Source organism: Ruditapes philippinarum, unplaced genomic scaffold, assembly GCF_026571515.1.
Source record: "Ruditapes philippinarum isolate M1 unplaced genomic scaffold, ASM2657151v2 ctg4791_1_1_1_1, whole genome shotgun sequence".
NCBI classification, from domain to species: domain Eukaryota; kingdom Metazoa; phylum Mollusca; class Bivalvia; order Venerida; family Veneridae; genus Ruditapes; species Ruditapes philippinarum.
In genome coordinates this window covers 186,555-204,304 of record NW_026863119.1, presented here as the reverse complement: position 1 = coordinate 204,304, position 17,750 = coordinate 186,555, and the positions used below count along the sequence as shown (strand labels likewise).

Below are 17,750 nucleotides of genomic sequence, written 5' to 3'. Positions count from 1 at the left end.
AACTTATACCGCAATCTATCAGTTTCATCCAAAGTAAGTCTCTATTGATTGTATCAAATGCTTTTTCGTAATCTATAAATATACAATATAATTTTTCATTTTTGTTCAAGACTTTTTTGATAAAAGAATGAAGTATAAAAATTGCATCAATGGTTGCCCGTCCCTGCCGAAAACCAAATTGACTATCATTAAACACATTTTGAGCTTACCAAGTTGTGTCGGATCAGGTAATGGAAGGTTTTTCACCATGTCTACTATCGTGAACTGACGTTGTGCTTCATGCCAATAAAAAAATAATACTGTGCTAAATATCCCTTACCATGCCTCACCGGTGACTTGACACGGGAGGGTCACCTGCCGGAGACCGTTTAAAATTGGTAATTTCAACCCGTTGACACATCCATACCCCCTCGTTAACCTACTGGGAATGTTATGTGACGCAGGCTACATGCATACTGTAAAATGCACAGGACCACTTACCGGACAGGACAAAAAAATCCAGACGGGTTTCTTTTTCTTTATACAGACTCAGGTTCTTTCTTGAAAAAAAAAACACGTTATATTGTTATAAACCGTTTTCCAAGATCGCTAATTCTTACTTGTTTATTAGGAATAATCTTTTCTATTCCTTTCAATGTATCCATAAGTCTCAGTTATTCCTATTTCAAACACATTGTACAGCTTGGATTACGCATGCAATTGTATTAAAGTGCTTTAGACATGATATATGATAATTTTTATCCTGTGTGAAAGTTATAAATAAATTGTAGATTATGTTTTAAAAAGAAGTGAAAATCAAAAATTTACACTATAGTTACAATCTGGGACTAAAAATAAGTTACAGTTACAATACAATACAATACAATAGTTGAAACGAACTTCAATTGTTCGCTGTACACTATACCCTGGCTTTAATTATCAAGCTCAATTTGGACAACGTACGTACATGTATATCCATACAAACTTGACTAAATTTCACTCTCAATCAATCAATCAATCAATTTATTTAATAAATAAATTATTAAATAAAAATTTATTGAATAAATAAATATTTTGAATAAATAATAAATAGATAATAATTTAAATGAATCTGGAACAGAAAGAGTCACAGAATGAATGAATGAATGAATTCATTCATTCATTCATGATTGAATGAATGAATGAATGAATGAATGAATGAATTCATTCATTTATTCATTCATTCAATCATTCATTCATTCATTCATTCATTATAGATAGAAAGATAGATAGATAGATTAATAAATGAATAGGTTTTACTGTGTAAACCTTTTACTCACTAATTGTGTTTGGTTTTGTTAACCCTTTTTAAAGATAGAAAACTTTTTTGTTTCTTGGGTATAATACGTTATCAAGTTTGCGCGTATTCATAAGACAGGATAGAGTTGCCTCCCCTTATTCAAATTACGCCATTTGTTTGCACACTAGTATAATGTAAGTGACAGAAGTTCATTTGTGGATTTTCAAGTTGAAACAATAGATGCCTAACTCATTTATATTATAGAAAGATTGTCTAAAGTTGTTTGCTTTGAACACTGTGGATCTGACTGACATTTATTTCATAACTAAATCTATATCAGTTTACAAGTTTACTGTATGTCAAATTGTACGTACATGAACAGGTCTAGGATTTCTTGATATTTACTGACAGTCTGTAAATTTATGGACCATCTATAATTTTACAGATTTTTCTATCTGTAAATTTATAGACATTAAATGCGAAAATAGTATAAGCTGTATTTAAATTAAAAACCGCAGGTTAATAAGAATAAATTTACTGATTATATGATTAAATGTAACAGTATGATAAGATTCAGAACAATTTGTTGACTTTCAATTTTCACTTTTAACAAAAATTTCAAAGTCATCATACAAAGATGAAACTTATCTCATTAGCTTTGTTAATAGAAACAATCAATATAACAACTTGTTTTAAGCTGCGGATTTTAGTATAAAACTAAAAATAGCAAATTTAACATTGAGGATCTGTAAATTTATGGACTGAAAAATCTTTAAATTTATAGACTATCCATAAATTTACTGACAGTCCATAAATATCATGAAATCCTAGACCTGATGAAGTCGTGACGACACACATGTCCCGTATTTTATCTTCTAAATCCAAGGTCGCGGGTCGATGATATATGTGTTACCGGGCTTTTTTCCATAATATTAATCATAAAGCAAAGACGGAGTTCAATCACTGTATTCTTTAAGACTTTATTGCATCTAGGTTTAGAGACATAGTAAATCCACTTTACACTTTGCATAGGCTCTGCAAATAAATTAAACATAACATATTTCCTATAAGGTAAAATTTATAACATACATACAATGCATAGAACAATGAAAACACTATATATCATAATCTTAATATCATAGAAGTAAATCATTGCCATTTATACATATGTCTCTATATTCTTTACAAACAATTATAATAAGCTATTAATTTAAGAATAAAATGAATACATGATACATCAACATATTTTACACATACATGTCATGGTTAGTAGGTGGCTATGTTATCAGGTTCATCTAAATCAAAGTATAAAATAAGGTTAAATTTACTGGTCTATGGGACCACTGCCCTTATATAGATAATACACATATATTTCTCTCTCCAAACAACACTGCTTCCTCTCACTGTGATGTTAACTGCTGTAAATATAGGATATCGACCGAGTACGAGGTCTTTCTGTTAAGGAAAGACCTGGTCACGAATTTCATGTGACACCGAGAGTGTGTAACGCTCAAGGTGTTTCATGAAATTCGTGACCAGGTCTTTCATAAACAGAAAGATCGATGTACGAGGCCGAAATCCAACTTACACACCGTCAAACTATATTAGCTTGATGGAACATTTGATGTAATGCACAAATATTATTTTTAACACAACGCATTTACAGGTAAGCTTTTATCAACGTTCTGCTTAAATGCAATATATATTTTGCATTTAACTTTGCTTTTCCCTTTATAATAATAATCAAAAAAGTTAAATGTGCAATTTGTCAATAATAAAGTGAATAGATTTGTTTTAAGTACGAATAATTAATTTGATAGAAATTCGTATCAGACAATGCAGATTCTTGGACATTTGTCCCCGGATAGTTGCCCCGCCCCCACCCCCCGGACGTTTGCCTTCTTTTTTGCTGTTGTGACTTTTCACTTGTCATCTCGTGTAAAGATTTTGAGTATGTCAATGGAAACATAATAGTTCATTTATTTATAGGTGCTATTTTGACTTTCACAAATTTGCACGAAATTTTGTGTATTTAAGCACAATGAAATTTCGACAATAGGCGATGAATTTTGGTAGCTATCAATTCAACAATAAAATATTTCAACATTTTTAAAGCAGGGAAGGGGGGCAAATGTCCATCCCTTCCAAAGATATGAGGGGCAAATAACCACCACTGTAAAAAGGGGGCAAACTTCCTAGGGGGCAATTGTCCGAAGGGCAATGTCCAAATACCCAACAGCCCACGAAAGACTTACATATGTATATTGTTGGCAAATGTAATATACATGAACCAAAACTATATTTTATATAGCAGATTATAAAGTGTTCTAGAATAAAATATGATCGTTCATCATTAATTCTTATACTAAATCACTTATAACTTTATTAATATTTTAAAATCGTAATAATTATGCCGTGATAACTGCTATATAGTTTCATAGATATGAACTAGAAACGTCCATTTTGTTATATTGTGAACTTAATGATAGAAGAACCACTTAGATTACTATTTCTTTGAAAAATGACGCGATTAAATAACTGTTAAATGTGTCCTAACTTTGATATGATATCCATATTTTTATTCAAATTTTTGATATAGGGATGCTGTGCATTCAATAAATATTATCTTGTTTAAAATTTGTATCCGGATTTTGTAAGACAGGAACATTATGACAATCATTTACATTTTATTTCAATTTTTAATTTTTGATTGCATTTCATGTTTTCTTTGTCTGCGCTCTGGCAGGTCATTTTTTTTTCACGTGTATTTCATGACCGGGTCTGTCTGACTAGAACAGACCTGTGCACGTGCAAAAGATAGACCTCATAACGGACATTCTTTTGTTTAAGCAGGTTTATCCGAAAAATATAGACCTGTCACAAACAATAGAGGAGGTGTGTAAACAATGTAATGATACATGCACAAGTGTGAAATAACAAGTTGGAAAACAGATCAGTCTGACCGGCATTTCCCTTTGATAAATAAACTAAACAACACGCGAAATACATAAATACATCAATTCAGCCATTGCACTTTACCTTACTGAGATAGTACACGTTGAATAAATAAGTCAACAACCTCTCAAGGAAAAGAGAAATGAAAAACATCGATAAACACAACCAACTTATCTCGCGCCTAAGTACAATTTTATGCATACACAAACAACCATGACATCATAGAAAGGAGTGATCACGTGACAGATAACGTGACAAGAAAATAACTATAAAACCCATACAAAAGGTACAGAAATAATTATCAAGTTACAGGAACAGGTAGCGAAGTATTAAATTACTAATAACGGGGAATATGCTAAAAATGACCCTGTTACAAATGTGTAATTGTTTAAGGAATTTAAATGATATTATTCAGTGAAAATCTTTTCATACAGTTTTAATTGATATCTATTTAAAGGGATATTCAGTCAAAATAATAACAAAACTATAAAAATGATCTTATGTACTCAAATAAAGCTTAAATGACATTTCTTAAAGTTAAAGCATGAATTTCTATTTAAATTCTACATATTTTGAGTTTGAAGCGTAAATATATCTATTTTATTGAACAAAATTTAGACGCCAATAAAATCACCGAATAGTTTTTAAATAAGTCATGTCACTTGAATAAACCCTGGAAGTTATAATAACAGCTATTGTTGATACTAAGTGTATGATTGAAACAAGTCTAAGTCATTGTTTGACATGTTCTTAAACATTTCCAGAGTTCAATGTGACAACTATTGTGAAATCCTAGTGCTCTAACCTGACCCACGCGGGTCAAGTTAGGAAACCACCATTTTTAACCAGGTTTTCCGAAGGAAAAAACTGGTTATTAGATTGAGGTATGTTGGCGGGCAGGTGGACGGGCGGGCGGGCGGGCGTAAACAATTTCTTCTGTGCGCAACTCCTCCTACATTTCTCAACGGATTTTGACCAAACTTTCACAGAAGCTTTGTCATCAAGTGCCCTGGCGCATATTGTCGGGGTTTTGCGATTAGATAATATTTGACCTAATTATGGCCCTTTGTTTTTTTTCATTATATAGAATATATACTGAACAATTTCTTCTGTGTGCAACTCCTCCTACATTTCTCAACGGATTTTGACCAAACTTTCTCAGAAGCTTTGTCATCAAGTGCCCTGACACATATTGTCAGGGTTTTGCAATTGGTATATATTTGACCTAATTATGGCCCTTTGTTATTTTTCATTATATAGAATATATAGTAAACGATTTCTTCTGTGCGCAACTGCTCCTACATTTGTCAATGGATTTTGACCAAACTTTCACAGAATGTTCTAATGGGCGTCTACCAAGTTTATTCAAATAAAAGCCCTGGGGTCATCTAATTTCCTTATATGTGTATAGCAAAAACTTAAAAATCTTCTTTGAAAAAGCCAAATAGCAAGAGTTTAGATATTAAGCATAAAACATCTTCTAGTAAGTGTATTCAAAGTTTGTTCAAATAAAAACCCGGGGGTCAAAACTGGCCCTTGCCCCAGGGGTGTCATTGTTTTTCCTCGCCCCAGGGGTGTCATTGTTTTTAACTATATGTGTATAGTAAAAACTTAAAAAATCTACTTTTAAAAAAACCCAATGAGCTTGAGCTTAGATATATAGCATGAAACATCTTCTTATGGGTGTCTACCAAGCTTGTTCAAATAAAAGCTCTTGCATTAAAATTGGCCCTGCCAAGGGGGGGGGGGGGGGGGGGTAAGGAGGTCATGGCCATCATGGCCCTCTTGTTTGTTTTTATAACAAAATGTCAAAATAAAGTTTATAAGGTAGTTATAGTAAATATGTCTTTCTTGAATGTTGATCTGTTTAGATCTGTTTAGTAAAATAAAAAGTCACATCCCAATAAGGGGTGATTGAACATATAAATGATAATTTAAGATAAGGTTAACCAAGATCACTTGCATCAGGTGAACATTTCCTTCACTGTAATGTGATATTTGTATAGCACCTGTAAATATGTGTTGTTGTTTTTAGCTCACCTGTCACAAAGTGACAGGGTGAGCTTTTGTGATCGCTTTTTCGTCTGGCGTCTGTCGTCCGTCCATCCGTCGTCCGTCCGTAAACTTTTGCTTTAAATGACATCTCCTCATAAACCACTGAGCCAATTTCATCCAAACTTCACAGGAATGTTCCTTTGGTGGTCACCTTTAAAAATTGTTCAAAGAATTTAATTCCATGCAGAACTCTGGTTGCCATGGCAACCGAAAGAAAAATCTTTAAATATCTTCTTTTAAACAACCCTAAGAGCTAGAGCTTAGATATTTGGCATGAAACATCTTCTAGTGAGTGTCTACCAAGTTTGTTCAAATAAAAGCCCTGGGGTCAAAATTGGCCCCGCCCCAGGGGGTCATTGATTTTCCCTATATGCATATAGTAAAAACTTAAAAAATCTTCTTTTAAAGAACCCAAAGAGCTAGAGCTAAGATATTTGGCATGAAACATCTTCTAGTGAGTGTCTACCAAGTTTGTTCAAATAAAAGCCCTGGGGTCAAAATTGGCCCCGCCCCAGGGGGTCATTGATTTTCCCTATATACATATAGTAAAAACTTAAAAAACCTTCTTTTAAAGAACCCAAAGAGCTAGAGCTAAGATATTAAGCATGAAACATCTTTTAGTGAGTGTCTACCAAGTTTGTTCAAATTAAAGCCCTGGGGTCGAAATTGGCCCCGCCCCAGGGGGTCATTGATTTTCCCTATATGCATATAGTAAAAACTTAAAAAATCTTCTTTTAAATAACCATAAGAGCTAGAGCTTAGATATTTGGCATGAAACGTCTTCTAGTGAATGTCTACCAAGTTTGTTCAAATAAAAGCCCTTGGGTCAAAATTGACCCCGCCCCGGGGGGTCATTGATTTTCCCTATATGCATATAGTAAAAACGTAAAAAAACTTCTTTTAAAGAACCCAAAGAGCTAGAGCTAAGATATCTAGCATGAAACATCTTCTAATGAGTGTCTACCAAGTTTGTTCAAATAAAAGCCCTGGGGTCAAAATTGGCCCCGCCCCAAAAACTTAAAAAATCTTCTTTTAAAGAACTCAAAGAGCTAGAGCTAAGATATTTAGCAAGAAACATGTTCTAATGGGTGTCTACCAAGTATGTTCAAATAAAAGCCCTGGGGTCAAAACTGGCCCTACCAGGGGGGGGGGGTCATTGATTTTCCTTATATGTGTATAGCAAAAACTTAAAAATCTTCTTTGAAAAAACCCAAATAGCTAGAGTTTAGATATTAAGCATGAAACATCTTTAAGTAAATATCTACAAAGTTTGTTCAAATAAAAGCCCGGGGGTCAAAACTGGCCCTGCCCCAGGGGTGTCATTGTTTTTAACTATATGTGTATAGTAAAAACTTTAAAAATCTTCTTTTAAAATACCCAATGAGCTAGAACTTAGATGTTTAGCATGAAACTTCTTCTTATGGGTGTCTACCAAGTCTGTTCAAATAAACAAATAAAAGCCCTTGGGTAAAAATTGGCCTGGGGGTGGGGGGGGCTATATACAGGTGAGCGACTTCAGGGCCATCATGGCCCTCTTGTTTTCAGATGTAGGTTAATGAAGTATGGAACATGATTCAAATCAAGGAAGACAAAAACATATTGACGTGAAGTATGATCAAATAACTGTGAAACAAGAAGTTAGTGATGAAGGATATGTTCTAGCTGTCTCTGATAGTAAAATAGGCTGTGATAGAGGTCAGTGTGAAATTTCAGACAATAATCTCTCAAGAGATAACAATAGTGCACAATGTTTAGATAACATTTGTTTATCTGTTGCCAAACCAAAACTTGAGACTGAAATTTTGGTGGAAAATGAAGAATCTGAAGACAAAAAGAGAGAATCTGAAAACAATATTAAAGGACCTGACAATGAGACAGAAATAAAAAAAGAACATGAATATGAAAATACTGTAGACTTTGATAACACTAATTTAAACGCATTAGAAAATGGGTCTTTAAAGCTTGAAAGGGCAGTCAGTGTTAAGATAGAAAACAAAGATGAAACATATGAAGAAATGGAGATTGCTAACCAACAATCAAATGCGGCAGGTGTTAAGGTTGAAACTGTTGAAGCAACAGGAACTAACAAGAGTGTTAAAGATAACAAAGTGGGTAGTTCTCTGACAGCCAGTAAAACAGAAGATGTAATTGAAAATGGTGATGATGGTAATATTCCAGGTATGGTTACAATGGGATGTACAGGGAGAGAAAATCAAGTGGAAAAGAAGGGCTATGTGTGCCAAGTGTGTAAAAAGGTAATTTTATTTCATGATGATTTTAATATTTTGTTTTGTTTCACAATTATTAAATGATTACTTAATCACATGTAATAATTGTAATATTAACCCATTACTTCATATACACGCCTTTTAACGCCTTTTTCACCCCCCCCTTTTTGTTGTCTCAAATGATGAAAAAATGCCTTATTTAGGCCCCAAACACTTGTTTTTGTTTGAGAAATGTTGTTAAAAAAGTGACCTCTTTTTCGGCGTGGCCCCCCAACCAAAAGATACATCAGGGGGTTGCCAGAAGGGGGATGTGTCCCCTTCTGTTTGGGGGGTTTGAAGGGGGGCGGAGTCCCCCTTATCGCCAAGAAAAATTTTGGACTTGTGAGAGGCTGTAAATGACCCCAGATTGATCATAAGGTAACGTGTAACCAACGCTGAAAAGCATTTGACTCTATCTCAATCCATTGAGAAAGTGCAGCACTTTGAAATCAATTTTGCTGGAAAAAATCAACGCAAAATAGTGATTTTTGGCAATTTTGAGATGTCCCCTCGTTGCCATGGTAACAGAAAATTTAAGCCTGAGCATGTTGTTACAAGTGCAATGGTCCAGTTAACATTTGTGCCAAGTTTGATTAGTGTTGAAGCAGTTTTTATAGTATTATAGCAATTTGAACTTGTAACGGGAGACTTTTCAATGAAAACAGCCATTTTTCACAAAATGCTCATGAAGTAATGGGTTAAAGGGATGACATGATGAGGACTTGAAATATTTTTTTTGAAATTATTTAATGCAGGTCTAGACAACTTCTATGGAAAATCTCTGATCATTCTTACACTTTGTTTTGCCTGAATAACTAACTATTCTATTTGTGAAAAATGGCTCTAAAATTGTTAACTTTTGCAACGCTTTTCACTCAAATGGGGCTAAAAATAGAACAAAATTACGATTTCCAATTTATTTATGGTTGTATACCTAATAATCTTTTGCATCTCTTTAATGGCCCCAGCAGATCTTTGTAAGAAATTTAAGTTTTATATTTTTAGATTTTTGGACCTCAGTGGAGTTCCTTTAACATATTGTGGGGTGGTTTCATGAAAAGGAGTAATGCATTCTCATTTCTTATAATATGTAGAAATTTTAACATTTGATGTTTCTTTAATTATCAGAACACATGAACTCCTCCAATTTCAAAGCAGGGCAAGTGACAAGTCCAGTTCTTAAATTTAATTGGTCAAGGCCTAAGACACCCCTCCTTCTGCCCCCTCCCCCCCCCCAAAAAAAAAGTGATACCAAAAAAGGTTGGGGTTTTTTTTGGTGTTTTTGTACTATTTTTTACACAGCATGGAAGCAGAGTCTTCCAATGATGGTCACATTTTTGGTCTTTCATGAAAGTAAGTATACAAACTTGGATATATGTTGAATTAGTACAAAATCCTACCCTTACTAGCATGGGTCACGGGAAGGGGATTAATCATATTTTCAAAGCTGGCTTTAAGAGATTGATTTTAAATAAAGTAATCAAGGTGTATGCAAAATTAGGATTTACTTCACATGTTACCCTAGAAATGTTACAGTTTAAATAAACAATCGATATAACATATTCAACCTGCACATTTTAAACATTTTAACTTTTTGAAATTTTAAGTATAATGCATAATGTTTTCAAATTGTTAATAATTGGATTTTCCAATATTGTGTTTTATTTTTTCCCCAGACATTTATTAAGAAGAGCAGTTTAAGCAGCCATGAAATAACACACACTGGGGAGACACCTTTTAAATGTCAGTTCTGTAATAAAGGATTCAATGTACGAAGTAATCTGAATGTTCATCTGAGAATACATACAGGTATGCTGATAATAATGGAATAATAACACATATAGCTGTTGAAATATGAGTAATATAGTATTAAAGTTGTATTGGACTGCCAGTAATTTGTAGAATGTTTTCTACTACAGTCAAAACTGACATAGTGACCCACTGTATTCAGTGACTTACTGTCTTACATCATTTTTGACCCTGTTTGAGTCTGCCCATCGATTTAAGCTATTAAGTTGCTCTGTATTAAGTAGCTCACTGTGTTAAATGACTTAAGTGTCGATGATGTGTATGGTCTTGAATGTGCATATCAATGATTTTAGCGGCTTTTATATTATAAAAGAAAACTCTATTCTTTTTTCCTGCCTGTTTAAAAATTGTCAGAAACAAAGATAAAACATACATAAACAAAATGATTCTATCAATATTATAATAGTTTTATAGGCAGTTTTTCTTTTATAATAAATTCAACAATCAAATATTCAATTACATTGTACATGTATACGATTTTTATGCTCCCCAGAAATTTTTCTTGTTCGTCTGTCCGTCCATTGTCTTGTCTGGAGCATAACTTGAAAACCCTTGGAGATAATTTGTTGAAACTTTATACAGTGGTAGAGGGCATTGATGCAGTGTCAAAGAACCATAACTCTATTTTGACGGGTTTTTGAATTAACTCCCCTTATAGAAAAATCTTGTCCAGGGCATAACTCTAAAACTAAAAGAGATATCAACATGAAACTTTGGAGGTGGATAGATCTCAATGGGTAGATGTGCAGTGCATAAGAACAATAACTCTTTTTGTCCTAATTTTGGAGTTATTGCCCTTTGTTAATTTTAACACTTTGAACTTTGTCCGGAACATAACTCTAAAACTATAAGAGATATCAAAATGAAACATTGTTTGTAGATAGATCTCATTGAGTAGAGGTGCAGTGCAAAAGAACCATAACTCTGTTAAGCTTCATTTTTGAATAATTTCCCTGTTTAGAAAAATCTTGTCCAGGACATAACTGTAAAACTATAAGAGATATCAACATGAAACTTTGTAGGTAGATATATCTCAATGGGTAGATATGCAGTGCACAAGAATCATAACTGTGCCTTGCCTAATTCTGGAGTTATTGCCCTTTGTTTATTTTTACTTTTTGAAGTTGTCAAGGACATAACACGGAAATCATAAGAGATATCATCAAGAAACTTTGTAGGTTAATAGATCGCATTGATTAGAAGTGCATTGCAAAGAGCAGTAACTCTGCCTTGCCTAATTTTGGAATTATTGCACTTTGAACTTTTTCCAGGGACATAACTGTGAAACTACAAGAGGTGTGCTTTCCTGTGTCCAAAACCTTTTCGGGGAGCATCACCTGGCTCAAACCGGGATCTTGTTAACACTATACTCACTATAACTGCTCTTACCATAACACTACATGTATAATTATGCTCTAACAGTATTACCTATAATTTACTCCTGATCATTAAGACAAGATGTTACAAAATACAAATTCTTAATAATTTTCATGTTTTATCACAGGTCAGCGGCCTCATGTTTGTGAAATTTGTCAGAAAACTTTCACGCAAGCTGGACAACTTAAAACACATGAGAGAATACATAAAGGAGAGAAACCATACAGATGTAACATGTGTACACGATCATTCCGAAGTAGCAGTGCTTTAATTACACATCAAAGAACACACACTGGTATATACATGTACTGTTAGTTAAATGTGCATTAAATTATTGTTTTTTATGGTGAAATGGTGACCAGTTTGGTAAAATTGGTTTGTGGGACTTCCATGGCTAAGTGGTTAAGCTTGCTAATTTCAAATTATTTTCCCCTCACCACTGTGGGTTCCAATCCAACTAGGAATTTGAATTATTTCATGTAAGTGATATACCAAGCTAGCCTACAATACATCAGTGTTTGCACTCAGGTGCCTGCTCATGTCAGAGAATACTAAATGGGGGAGCACCTTAGGTTACTCTCAAACAATAAAACTGAACCAGTTAAGGACGTTTTCAGGAGTTTTCATATCGACATATAGGCAAAATTAAAACTGTTCAATAGAATTTCTTTAAACTTGGCATGTTGTTAGAATATGATAACAGAAACATTTTAAGGGAAAGAAAAAAACTCCCAAAAACGTCCTTAAGCAGGAAAGTAAGTCAATATATGACCATTAACATTGTCAGTCTCATTTGCAACCTTTATAATAATAAATAAATAAAATCAAATCTATCTGACACATAGTTAGGTTGTTATATAACATAATAAAAGTTTGTAAGACTTCCAGTAATACATGTAATATCAGAGGTAAATTTTGAATTAAGTTGAAGGTTAAACAATGTCATGTGAATGCTTAGAGTCACGTCTTTAATTAAACATGAAATATAATATCCCAGCCTTTATAAGATGTATGCGTAAAAAATACCAGACAACTAGGATAGAATTGAAGAGGAAAAATATTGTTTTACTTTTAAAATACACAGAAATTTGAGTATGTTTATGTGATGTGAGAATTTATAAGTAACATTTAGTTCATGTACTGTAGTAGCGTGGTGTTGTTGAAAATTACTTACTTACTTACTTAATCCTCTTCGCTCCAGGTGGAGCATAAGGCACCAACAAATCTCCTTCAGCCATCCCTGTCCTGAGCTAACCAGTTCAGCTCGTTCCAGGTCTTGCCTACTGCCTTCATTTCTTCTTCGATGGTTCTCCTCCAGGTGCCTAGTGGACGACCTCTCTTCCTCTGGCCTTGTGGTGTCCATCTCAGTACTTTGTGAGGATGTCTCTGCTTGTTCATCCTCAGAACATGACCCAGCCATCTCCATCGTCTGGACTTGACCTTGTTGCCAGCGGATCTTGAGAATGCGGCGTAGACAGCGACTCTCGAAGCCTCTTAGCCTACTCTCGACCTTGGTGTTGGTTCTCCAGGTCTCAGACGCGTACAGAAGGACTGAGCGGACATTGGATGTGTAGATCTTCAGTTTTGTTTTGGTATGCAGGGCTGTAGACTTCCATATGTTCTGTAGTCTCTTGAATGCCTGGGCTGCAAGTCCAATCCTGGTTGAGATCTCTTTCTCAATGTTACTATCAGCTGAGATGTAACTCCCAAGGTACTTGAAGTCTTTCACCTCTTCCAACTCAGTGTTGTTGATGCTGATTTTCTGGCTGCTTTTGGTCTTCACCTTCATCAGCTTTGTTTTCCCAGCGTGTATTTTTAGTCCTACACCTTTGGCAGTTTTGCTGACACGATCTGTCTTCTCCTGCATATCATTTTGTACATGGGAGAGCAATGCGATGTCGTCAGCAAAATCACAGTCTTCCAAGCGGGCAGTCAGTCCCCATACTAGACCTCTGTGTCTATCTTCAGTGGCTTTCCGCATCACCCAGTCAATTACAACAAGGAACAGCGTTGGTGAAATAACACAGCCTTGGCGTACACCAGTTTTTACGTGGAACCATTCGCTTTGCTATCCATCATGACGTACACAGCACTGGTTGTTGGCGTACATGTCCTTAAGGATGTTGACAACTTTTGGCGGAAATCCATATGCTAGGAGTATCTTCCACAATGATGGGTGGTGTATGCTGTCGAACGCCTTTTCATAGTCTATGTAATTGATGTATAATGAAGAGTTCCATTCAAGGGATTGCTCCACTATTGTCCGAAGAATGAAGATCTGGTCTGTGCAGCTTCTTCCGCTCCGAAACCCTGCTTGCTCCTCTCTGAGGACTCTCTCAATAGACTGCTTCATCCTTGATAGAAGAACTCTGCAGAATATCTTTCCAGGAACGGATAACAAGTTGATACCCCTCCAGTTGCCGCACTGAGTCAGGTCTCCCTTCTTCGGCAGTTTCACGATGACACCCTTCTTCCATGAGTCAGGGACTCTTTCTTCTTCCCAAACCTTGTTGAATAGTTCCACAAGGTGCTTTGCACTCTCTCGGGGGTCAGCTTTCAACATGTCTGAAGTGATTTTGTCTTCCCCGGGAGCTTTGTTTCCTTTCGTCTGCTTGATGGTCTCTATGATTTCGTGCTGGGTGATACTGCCACGCTTCATCTCTATATGGAATCCCATGTCTTCAACAGCAGCTTCCTCCTCCGGGTCTGGCCTGTTAAGGATTTCTTCGAAGTGCTCAGCCCATCTTTCTAGTTGTTCTTCATTCTTCGTTAGAGCATTTCCATTCTTATCTTTCACAATGGTGGAACTGTTGGTAAATCCTCCAGTTAGGGTCTTGTGATTTTGTAGACTGTTCTGGAGTCACCCTTTTCTGCAGCATGCTGGGCTTCCACTGCTAGACTGTTAGTGTAGTCTCTTTTGTCCTGTCTTGCACTCTTCTTAACAGCTTTGTTCTTCTCAGAGTAAGCTTCTGCTGCCCTTGATCTCTCTTCGGGACTTCCTGTTAGCATCTGTTGCTTAATGACCTTCCTCTCCCTTATAAGGTTCCAAGTGTCAGTGGAGATCCATTCTTTTCTGTCTCGTTTCTTGTAGCCTAGAACCTCCTGGCTGGTATCCAGATAGATGTTTTGGATCTTTGTGCATAGGGAGTTGATGTCATCCGCTGGCGTGCTTTCTAGGATGTCAAATCGGTTTTTCAGTGTCAAGTTGAACTGGGTTTTCACATTCAGGTCCTTAAGTTTGTTGGAGTCAAATAGATGTTGCTTATTCTTTTTTCCGCTACTCCTCAATTTCAGTTGTAGCTTACATAGCACAAGGTTGTGGTCACTGCCTGCGTCTGCACCCCTAATGGCTCTTACATCTGTCATGGATCTTCTCCATTTCCTGCTGATGGCGATATGGTCAATCTGGTTGCTGGTCCTGCCATCTGGCGAAAGCCAGGTTGACTTGTGTATGTCCTTATGTTGGAACACTGTACCTCCAATAACCAGTCCATTTTCCAGGCATAAGTCAGAAAAACGTTGACCATTGTCATTTCGGTCGCCAAGTCCTTCACAACCCATGCAGGTTTCATATCCGATGTTATCAGCACCAACCTTGGCATTAAAGTCCCCCATCACAATGAGAATATCATGCTGTGGTGTTTTGTCTATTTGATCCTGTAAGTTGGTATAGAAGTTGTTCTTGACTTCATCAGAATCACGTTCAGTTAGGGCATAACATTGGATGACCGTTGTTTTTACAAACTTGGAGTAGAACCGTGCTCGTATCAGGTGGCTGTTAATTGGTTCCCATTCCAGCATACTTTTCTTCGTTTCTTTGTTTAGTATCAGACCCACTCCCTCCTGGTGTAAACCATCCACACGACCAGAATAGCAAATTGTCTCTCCAGAGTTGATTGTTATCATACCCGAGTCAGTCCATCTCATTTCACTTACACCGAGGATACATATTCCGTACCGTTGCATTTCTGCTACCACCTGGGCACACTTTCCTGTCTCGTACATGGTACGAACGTTCCATGCCGCTAACTTGAGCAGCTGTTTGGGTGATGCTAAGGACGTTGTCGGGGCAGACGTTTCCTTTCGGCTTTGACTCCTGCTCGTCATATGAGATGCTAGTGTCTCTGCCCTCAGCGTTTCACCCAGATGTTGATAGTTTTCTGAAGTTGTTGGTGTTTCTGTAGCGAGATATTTTTTACGTGGCGAGTTGCTAGCCCAGCGCACAACCCTCCTCCTTTCTCGTCTAGGGCTTGGGACCTAGCAATGGCGGAGTTGTTGTTGAAAATAACTGTAATAAAAGACTGAGAGTGATAATCTCTTCATGATCGTAAAGAAAAATTTAATATGAATGCTGGAAAAAGTGACTTTTATATAATTTGAAAGTAACTTCAAAAGTGTTATATCACCATGTTTGAAACTAGTGAAATACAGAATTTAGGTTCCTGTTGGCTTTATAAACTCCTTTTACATATTTGACATCACTGCAAACAAAGATGTTTATATCCTCATTTAGATGGGCACCATTTTAAAATAAAAGCATACAAATGTCTACTGTTTCATATTTACTGATTTTAGGAGGAAACCCTTATTAAAAGTTGTTTTTTTTTGTTCTAACAATGATTTCAATCAAGGTATTCTTGTAAGCTTGTCTGCTTTGATCAATTTCTATTAGATAAGAAAGAATTTGCCATGATTGTAATTTCTATAGACTGTACATGATCATCATGCAATGGCCCTGTTTAGCCGAACTTTGAAAGTGTTGATTTAACAAAATAAACTCCTTTTATGAGAAATTTGTATCTGTTCAGAGGATTATTCCTCTTTCATTCTTTTTGTCTGTATTTCAGGAGAGCGTCCATTTCCATGTGACATTTGTTCAAGGTCATTCTCAACTTCAACAAGTCTTAAAACACATCGCATCACACATAGCGGTACAATGTTGTATGACTGTCCTGTCTGTGGACGACAGTTTAATCGTAAAAACAACCTCAATGTTCACATTAAAAGGCATAATAAAAACAGAAGGTTTTCGTGCCCCAAATGTAGTAATGGGTTTGTTATGAGAGCCCATCTTACGGCGCACTTAAAGCGGACTCATAAATTCGAACTGAGTGCTGATCAATTGAATAGTCCTGAATTCTTAGATAGTACTGAAGAGTTACACAGTGAAGTGGAAATAGGGGAAGATTCTAATATTGGAGGAGAATTCAAATACAGCCAAGATATAGATATGAAAATTGAAGATCAGTGTGATAGTTCATCAGTAGATTGTGATAATAATGGGTATCCAGTTAAAGGTATTAAAAATGAGGTACAGGAAATAGGTTATATAACACAACAATGATATGAAGTGACATGAAGTTTGAAGCTATTTTTATTTTCGGTGATATTTTATAGTTCATTGGAAAGTGCACACACGTTTACATACAGATTTGGTATGGAGCTATGATCTGGCATATCAGTTACCCGGCTATAATAAATTTAAAATCGATTTGTACCTATAATCACTACACAGAATCTAGTTTTTTCATCCTTTCAGTTGAAAAAAACATCATAAATGTGGACAAGCAGCTTTCAAATTTGCGTCTTGTTTTGATCTCAGACATGTCCAAAATTCAGAGACCTAATATCTTTTGCGATAAGCTGTGCCTTATCATATTTCAAATATTTTTCTTGTCTGTGAAATTATTTTTATCTTGAATATATAGTTCAGTCAAATATATAAGACTATATAAGATATTATCATGAAGAATTAAATAGTCTAGAATGAAGAAAAGGTACTTTGTCAGTTGTATCATTTTATTGTCTACACAGAATCCTGATAAATATCCTTTCATATTTTTTGAATTTTCATGTTTTTTATATTTGTGTTGTTATCTGATTTAGGTCCATAAGGCAAGCAAGGCTTGGTGCACTTTTAATCAGTTTTAATTAAAAAAAATAAAATTTATTGTTACTGTCTGTTTCAATACATTATATCACAGTTAATTTTTGTTTCTCCTTTCTTTGTTGATATCAATGAAATATGT

At 35.5% G+C, this 17,750-nt stretch overlaps 1 protein-coding gene across 1 annotated transcript; it reads left to right on the top strand.

Annotated features, from left to right (window-relative positions):
- Positions 1 to 6,307: 6,307 nt before the first annotated feature.
- LOC132721182 (zinc finger protein 391-like) lies at positions 6,308 to 17,750 on the top strand. The gene is made up of 4 exons (XM_060705442.1): positions 6,308 to 8,523; positions 10,212 to 10,344; positions 11,849 to 12,016; positions 16,569 to 17,750. The coding sequence occupies exons 1-4, from the start codon at positions 7,831 to 7,833 to the stop codon at positions 17,063 to 17,065; spliced, it is 1,491 nt and encodes a 496-aa protein (XP_060561425.1). The 5' UTR covers positions 6,308 to 7,830; the 3' UTR covers positions 17,066 to 17,750.

Excerpts from the sequence above, each read along its gene's own strand:
- LOC132721182 (XM_060705442.1), top strand. The coding sequence starts at position 7,831 with ATGGAACATGATTCAAATCAAGGAAGACAAAAACATATTGACGTGAAG. Across the intron at positions 10,345-11,848 it reads TCATCTGAGAATACATACAG|GTCAGCGGCCTCATGTTTGT; the intron begins GTATGCTGATAA and ends GTTTTATCACAG. Across the intron at positions 12,017-16,568 it reads ACATCAAAGAACACACACTG|GAGAGCGTCCATTTCCATGT; the intron begins GTATATACATGT and ends TCTGTATTTCAG.